The sequence below is a fragment of the Benincasa hispida genome, chromosome 8 (assembly GCF_027475165.1).
Source record: "Benincasa hispida cultivar pf3 chromosome 8, pf3_genome.v1.1, whole genome shotgun sequence".
Lineage (NCBI taxonomy): Eukaryota > Viridiplantae > Streptophyta > Magnoliopsida > Cucurbitales > Cucurbitaceae > Benincasa > Benincasa hispida.
Window position 1 is genome coordinate 35,702,057 of NC_143485.1, and position 8,067 is coordinate 35,710,123.

Genomic DNA, 8,067 nt, shown 5'->3' on the forward strand with positions numbered 1-8,067 from the left:
CTTTGAAAAAGAAAAACATCCATATCAAAACCAAGACAATAAACTAACTACAAGACACATGCACTATTTATAGTGTAATGACAAATGCATAGTACAAATAATTGGGATATTAGAACACTACCTATAAATTATTCTCTTTCACTATAGTATTTGTTTAGGAGATGTGGCAGCAATAACACCATAGGTATATTTTTACTTGGAAAGGAAAAATAATTCAAAGTAAGTTGTCACTTGATTTATTTTCTTAAGATAAAAGTCCTAGTGGTAAGATAAAACTTTAAGGGAAAAAGAAACATTTTTTTATTCTTAAGCTTTAGGTATAGTTTATATTTACTCTCTAGATTTCAAAATATTACAATTTTACTTTTGAGATTTAAGTTTGTTTGAATTTAGTTCTTAAATTTTAAACTTTTAAGGTGAACACTTTCAACATTAATTTTTCATTAAATTACTCATTTTTCAATTTAGTGTTAATGTCTATAATTAATATAAAAGAATTAAACGAATATAATCAAGGGAGATTTTCAAAAATAGAAAAATAAGGAAAACTATTTACCTAAAATAGCAAAACTTTAATCTTCTTTGATAGAGACTGATATAAGTTATTAGTGTCTATCAGCCATAAAAGCTGATAGAAGTCCATCACGGATAGACATTAATAGAAGTCTATTACTGATAGACACTGATAGAAGTTTATCAGTGTCTATCGGTTTTTTTTTTGTTGCTATTTTTGTAAACAGTTTGACATTTTTTTCTAGAAAAATTATTTTAAATGATAAAATTATTGAAAATATTTACAAGATATAGCAAAATTTTAGAATTATCAATGATAGACGCTGATAGATAATGATAGACTTCTATCGGTATTTATCAATGTCACTGATAAACACATATAGAAGTCTATCAGTGTCTGTTATTGATAGTTCTATATTTTGTAAATATTTTGGTTCATTTTTCTATATTTGAAGACAACCATTTTTTCTATCTATGAATTTTTTCCTATAATAATTAATTAAGTTTCACAATTTTTCATCACTAATACAATTAAATTTAGAATTTCACTTCATTAATTATCTTAAATTAATTAGTAGACATCAACTCCAATTGAAAATGAGTATTTAGTAAAAAAATCAATGTTAAAAGTGTAAATCTTGAAACTTCTCAACAATAAAATTGTAATATTTTGAAACATATAGATTAAATTGAAACCAAACTCAAAATTTAAGAATTAAATGTGTAATATTTTGAAACTCGTGAACTAAATAAAAGCTAAATTCAAAATATGGGGACTGAAAATATATTTTTCCCAAATTTCAAATTAACTAAAAATTAGTCGGAGAATATGATATACAAAAATTCATAGCATACAACTAGTTGGAAGCAATTGTCAAGTCATAGTTTCATATCTATCCTAAAAGCAACTGAGTTAGGCACCTTTTTTTTTTCCTTATGGACCAAGGTAGGTTGAAATTAAAATTGTTCATAATATTATCACAGTTTCATTTAATGCTTAGAGATTTTAGATAGGCAGAAAAGAAAGATCCTTTTCATGTTGTTAAAGAATACGTTGTGAGGATAGATAAAGGGTCAGTGATCAAACAGAACTTCAAAATAGTAAAAAAGGAAGTAACTTTGAAGTGTAAATCAAGGTTTATTATACTAATCTTCCTCAAATTAGAACATCACTGTTCAGCGCACATCCAAGGATTTTGGCAAGTTTCAAATCCACTTTTTGGTTTTCTTTTTCTTTTTTTAATAACTTTATGTTGTGGAAATTCTTGCCAGTATATTACCATTGTGTATGCACGTTCTTTAAAGTAGGTTTTATTCATATTCTCATTCCTCTGCAAACCCATAGGCCCTGTTTCTCTTCGTTTATCCGATCATTGGGGAGCAATTTAAGTTTCATTTATTCAGGTTTTTGTTTGTATTTTTTTTTGTTTTCAGTTTAATCTTTAACTATTGCTCCCATTTTCAATCTCTTTACTGTAGTTGCTCTAACTTCATTCTTTTCATTAAGCTCAGCATTCTTGCTTGTCTCTCGAGCTCTTCCATTCACGTGAAATTCAGACATTCTTTTGTCGTCTTATGCATTTCAGTTGTCTGTATTTGGGATTCTCCAAGATGGGTTTCTTTTTTTTAACCCAATTGATTGATTGCTTCCAACCGATGGTTACTTGGGGAAGATAATTTTGTAGCTTACTTTCTATTTATGGGGGAGGTGGGGGAGCTTCTGGGGATTATGCAGATTGCTTTGATGGCTCTTAATGTAACCTAGATTTTGTTTGTTAATGATGATTTGGGAACTATGATATGATTTGGGTTTGTTGGGGTTGAAGAAGTTTACAAGAAAGAAGATGGTGTTTTGCCTGTTTATTCTGGTGGGTTTGTTTTGAAAGCTCATAAACTTTGATCTTTCTGTATAATGGAGTCGTGGAACTATGGTTCTCAAGGGAAGGGATTTCTGTCTGATGAGATGAATTCATCTACTAATTCACCTCTGAGAAGTAAATATTCTTTGTTGGGTTGGGAATTCAAGAACCCATGTAGTTTTGGGGACAACATGCTTCTTTCAAGTGGTGATCAGCATGTGGAGAATCAGAGCTTTGGGGAACTGGAATTTCCCCAAATGGTTGGAAAACAATTACCTGATGATTCTGTCAGTGATGTCTTGAATACTAAAATTGCTGGAGGTAGAAACTTGAATCTGGTTTTGCCCACTTCTCATCCACTTCATGGAGAAGAGGAGTCCACTTCAAAGTTCTCTGGCTCCATCGCAGACTCTAACAATCGAGATTCATCTCTTATTGATTTGAAGCTGGGCAGATTTATTGATCAAGGGGATGCTCACAGTTCTAAATACTGCAAGAGAGCTGCAATTTCATCTTCCACTGAATCATCAACTTCTCAGAAGAAAATGCGATCTCAAGGGGTGAATTTCCAGACAGCGTTTTGCCAAGTCTATGGATGTAACAAAGATCTCAGCTCCTCTAAAGACTACCACAAGAGGCATAAAGTTTGTGAGGTTCATTCAAAGACTGCCAAAGTTATTGTGAATGGCATTGAACAGAGGTTTTGTCAGCAATGCAGCAGGTTGGTTATATTTTTACTCATTTTCTCTTATCATTTTTTCAACTGATGACAAGTGCTATGAAAAAGCACCAAAATATTATATTTAGACAGAAATTCTCCCATGGAATCACCTCAATTCATGATTCTGTTCTTCAACAGCATTTTTGGTCTTTTTAAGGGGAGAGAGTTTTTGCTGATCTTTATATCAACTATGGATCCTAGAACTTGCTCTTTCTCATCGTGATGACCATTGGGCGTATCATGAATTCTGGCATATATTATCTTGATTAGTCAGCTTGATTTACGGACTATGATTAAGGTTGCTGCTTGATTAAAGAACTTGTTTTTACCTCCAGGTTTCATTTGCTTGTTGAATTTGATGATGGTAAACGCAGCTGTCGTAAACGGCTTGCAGGTCACAATGAACGAAGAAGAAAGCCTCAAGTCAGTTTTCATTCAGGAAGGGCACAGAGGTTGCTTCAGCCATATAATGGTATTATAGCATATATCATATGATATCTTCTTTCTATATTCTTTAACTCTTCATCGTTCCATCTCACTATACGTGACTCTCTCTCATGATCCATACACAGCTGAGTCATTTTAAACTCTTGATTGTAGATTAAACCTACATGGATTTGATTTCTTTTTTCTTTTTGTACTTGTTATTTTATTCAATTTGGGGTATAAAAATCTCACTAGGTGAAGTTCTGCTATTAAATGTTCTTTCATTTCTCTCCCTGAAAGAGTTGTTTCTTACCCTCAAAATAAAATAAAATAAAATAAAAGATGACAACTTCAAGGCTAGGCCTAGTTGAGATTGAAGAATAATGAAAATTTTGAGAGTTTATCCCCTTCTTTTAGCCCTTCTTGTGAAACATTTCTTAAGAACCTTCTAATGCTTTTTCCCCTCTTTTGGGGGAAGGGGGTGGGGAGTGAATGAAATTGTGATGGTTCTGTTCTAACTATCATCATTATTGCTTCATTTGGATCGTACAAGTCAACAACCACATTTAAAAGGTGAAAGTTAAGTGTTACAGCTGTTTATTTAAACTTTGTTGGATTCTGGTTGGGTACTTGGTAGATGAATTTTGCCTTTATGTTGCCATTAGTGTGAACCTAATGACACCTGATACTGGCACCTAGCAATTTTCAAACAAATTTTGTTAAAAACAAAAAATTCTGGTAAACATGGGTACTTATCTCATAGTGTATCTGTAGTAATGACAACTATAATACATGGAATATTTGGGTATTCTTCGCAAATAACCTGTAATTTTCAGGAGATTGGCATTTGTTGATTATTAAACGGTCAAATGATTGGTCTTTTCAAATGCTCAAGACTGGTAAATAAAAGAATCATTGCATATCCTTTTATAACTGATGAAGAATGTAACAATTTGAGAGCTCTAGCTTCATGACATTTGGATACTGGGTTTGATAAGATCAAACTGAGAAAATCTTTTCAAATTTGTCTTACTTGGAAACCATGCATCCATTTGGTGAGTAAGTGTTCCGTCGTTACGTTTAACAACGTGGGTGATGATAATAGTCATCCTTTGAATTTTATTCTTGTTGCTTAATTGTCCTATCTCTTGTTTGTCCTTTCCATCCATTTATGCCCCTAATGTTACTAGATAACTCTGGAGCAACCTAAGTTCCATTGGTGCCCTTACTGAATAAGCTTTGCTATGGTATATCTATTTTCTCATAAATTTGAGTCAGTCCCAAACATGATTTCAATGCAAACATTCAAAGCTGACAAACTAACCATTTTGCTTCTCTTCCTTCAGGGTTTATTGGCCGTATCTAGCTTCTTAGTTGTTTTAAGGTTTGAGTCTTATAAAAATTTTACAGAAGTCATCTATGGATCAGCTATAACCTATCTTTTTGAGTTTTCCCTGAGAGAATATCAAAATTGATAAAGCCGCACTGGGTTGAACATAATGAGAACTGCACAACTGTAGTTTGTTTGCTAACCAAAAGTTTTACAGTAGTGAGAGCAATTGTAAATGTTTGGCAATATCTTAAATCTTTCAAGGTATATGACACGAGAGATTCAAAGTCAAAAGATTCCTGACAGCCCTCCATTCTGAACATGTGCTGCTTGATTGCCTAGCTGTTTTTAATGCCTAGTTGACATGTTTTACCTATTTGTTTTTGGGTATTCTAGGTGTATCTTTGAATCTGATACTGCTGTTTACAGTATCTTTAAACATCTTCATTGATTCACTATATTTGTTAACCACAATATTACAGCCTTATCTATTAGTTTCTCTAATTTATCAATCTCCACTTTTTCATTAAAAAAATCACCACTTTTAATCTCATATCCTTGTAAGCACTAAACATATTGTATTCCTTTATGTTTTCAATGTAGTGAATTGCCCTTCAGCCAATGTTGTCATGTTGTTCACAATACTGATAGAAAATTTCAGGTATTGGAGACAGCAGATTTCAGGAGAAAGCGTTGACTGCAACTTCATTTATCTGCAAAGATATACTGTCCAGTGGTCTGTATTATCCAGAAAAGCTTGGAGAAAATGATTGGTGTAAGCGTATAAAAGTTGAGGGCAAGAATGATTATACTTCTATTTCTGCAACTTCACTGGGCAACAGGCATTTGAATGTGAAATCTCCCTTGCTTCCCTATGATTTTGAAGTACAGATTCCTCCTTTTCAAGAAAATGGAACTAGTACAGCACCTACAGTTAACATGTTAAGTGAGACAACTTGCCAATATTCACATAATGTGGGAGGTCCCCATATTGATACACATCCTTTGTTCCACCATGCTACCTTATCAAGCGAAGACTTTGGAGTTTATGATGCAGCATCAACCATCCAAGGACTTTCTGGAATTCCGGACTCTGGTTGTGCTCTCTCTCTTCTGTCATCTCAATCACAAAGTGCATCAAACCATCCATCCTTAGTTCACATTCCTCGTGCTTTCATTATGTCCGAGAGTCAATCAAATTACAGCATGAGTGAACTCTCTGAAAAGCTCATGGGAGTGAGCCCACAGGCTTCTTCAACTGGGATTTCGAGTAAATTTGCCTCGGGGATGAGTGAAGCTCAAATCGGTCCCATACCGACGTGTGAAAGTTGTGATCGTACTGTCACCTTTCAGATTCCTGATAGGGTTCTTCATAGATCAGGTTTGGCAAATCCCAAAGCCAATCTTTCCTATGAACGCACTCCAACTATTGACTTGCTACAACTCTCATCACAACTCCAGCGAGTGGAACATCAAAGGCACTCCATGCAGGTAAATAAATAAGAACATTATACTTTTTTTCATTTAGTTAAATGTTATTCCAAAAGTTGCTTGTGCTCTGTGGAATACATTTTCATTTTTATATATTGACTTGAAGTCTGAAGATGAAGCTAAGCACTCAAACTTTGTCTTCACAAGCAACCTTTTAGGTTTTCCTTTTTCTGGCTTAAATTGGGAACCAAAAATCTCTAGGGCCCCAAACTTCTTCATTTTTTTTTTATTTTTTATTGAAACAACCCCTTTCATTGAGAAGGGGCCCCAACCTTTGTCTTCATTTTGCTTGTTGAAATGTGATAGTTTCCTTTTTATAATATAACTCACTGGGTTCTTGGTTCAAGCACTGACAAGTACAATGGCAATTGCAAGGTATCATTAGGAAAGTACACAGGCATTTACTTCCTTGTTCTTTGTGCTGTCAGGATCAATGAGATCATTAAAGTAAGGGCCCAAATTAAAAGTAATCTAGAAAGTACTTTTTTTCTTAGCCAGACAAGAAAACCGGTTCCATCACTGTTAGCGAGAGAATGCTACAATAAATGCTTAGATCACCATTGCTAATTCTATGTTGTCATGTTATCTTTTGCCTATTGTAGTATGACAGTGTTTCTTTATGACCAACTCAGGTCCACGGAGGACTTTTTAAGTGATCCAATGTTGTGGGGAACCTCTAGATTGTTTTTAGGTTTATTGTCATCATCAAGAATCGAGCCTGTACTTGGCTTGTCTTATTAAGAGCCTATTTGGATTGATTTAAAAACACTTTTTTAAGCACTTCGAAAATCAATCCAAAGAGGCCCTTAGTTATCACTATCAGTCTAAGCTTTCTGTCAAACATATATTGCATCTTATCTATAATGTGCGTTAAGGTGCATAATGTACTAATTTTCTTCAATTACATGCTTTTTCTGAAAGGAACTCTTCTTTTGGCTATTGGTAGATAGTCGTTTACTTCACTCATTTATTGACCGAGAGTAAAACACCCCATCCTTCTCTTTATGAACACAAATTAGGCCCTTGCTCGTGGTTGGGCGAAATTCTCCCTCGACGAAAAAATGTCTAAGCACCCCTTTTACTCTTGGTACCATTAAATATCATATAGTGTTGACTGAAACTGAATGCTTCTTCTGAAACAGGACTCTGCGTAGGAGAGACGTCATGGAGGCTGGCGAGAAGTCAAAGCTTGAACCCATCACCCCTATGTCAATGGTACATTTTGTTAGCCAAGGAAAGAATAAATTGTTGTATAATCTTCCCATCTAGTACCTCTAACCTTGTCTTCTTTCCTGATTCTGCTGTTGTTTTTGTAATACTAATACCAATGCTTTTATCATGGGACTAACTAGTCGAATCCCGAAAAATTTTTGTTGTCAAATTTAGTTCATATGGTTATTGTAGTCCTCAGAGATCTACCCTTTGGTTAAGATGCTACACTTGTGCTTAATGTCTCATTGCATGTGCCTACGGTTGAAGGTTTTGTCCTTAGAAGTCCTTTCATTGCTTTCATCCAATTCCTTTTGGAAAGTTTATATATATATATATATATATCAAGAAGCAATCACTTTTATTTGAAAGGGGATCTGGGTATGGCTGAAGTTTGTTATCAACACTGGATCTGGGTTAGGATTTTCCTCTATTTGAAAGGGGAAAAATTGCTTCGAGTTGTTTCAACACTTAAACCAAACGAAAGGAAGCAAAGTAGGAAGCAAAGTAGAATGGTG

General features: G+C 34.2%; 1 protein-coding gene across 3 annotated transcripts; it reads left to right on the plus strand.

The window, feature by feature from the left end:
- The first annotated feature begins 1,496 nt into the window (after nucleotides 1-1,496).
- On the plus strand, nucleotides 1,497-7,770 carry LOC120083019 (uncharacterized). Of its 3 annotated transcripts, none has more exons than XM_090316227.1 (5): nucleotides 1,497-1,712; nucleotides 2,100-3,093; nucleotides 3,429-3,565; nucleotides 5,511-6,340; nucleotides 7,483-7,770. In XM_090316227.1, exons 2-5 carry the CDS (start codon nucleotides 2,426-2,428, stop codon nucleotides 7,492-7,494), a joined length of 1,647 nt encoding a protein of 548 aa, XP_090172353.1. In that variant the 5' UTR covers nucleotides 1,497-1,712; nucleotides 2,100-2,425; the 3' UTR covers nucleotides 7,495-7,770. The 3 variants fall into 3 exon arrangements, with proteins under 3 accessions (XP_090172353.1, XP_038894426.1, XP_038894427.1); XM_039038498.2 differs by lacking the exon at nucleotides 1,497-1,712 and adding an exon at nucleotides 1,778-1,917 and having other exon boundaries at nucleotides 2,026-3,093; XM_039038499.2 differs by lacking the exon at nucleotides 1,497-1,712 and adding an exon at nucleotides 1,786-1,917.
- The last annotated feature ends 297 nt before the right edge of the window (nucleotides 7,771-8,067 follow it).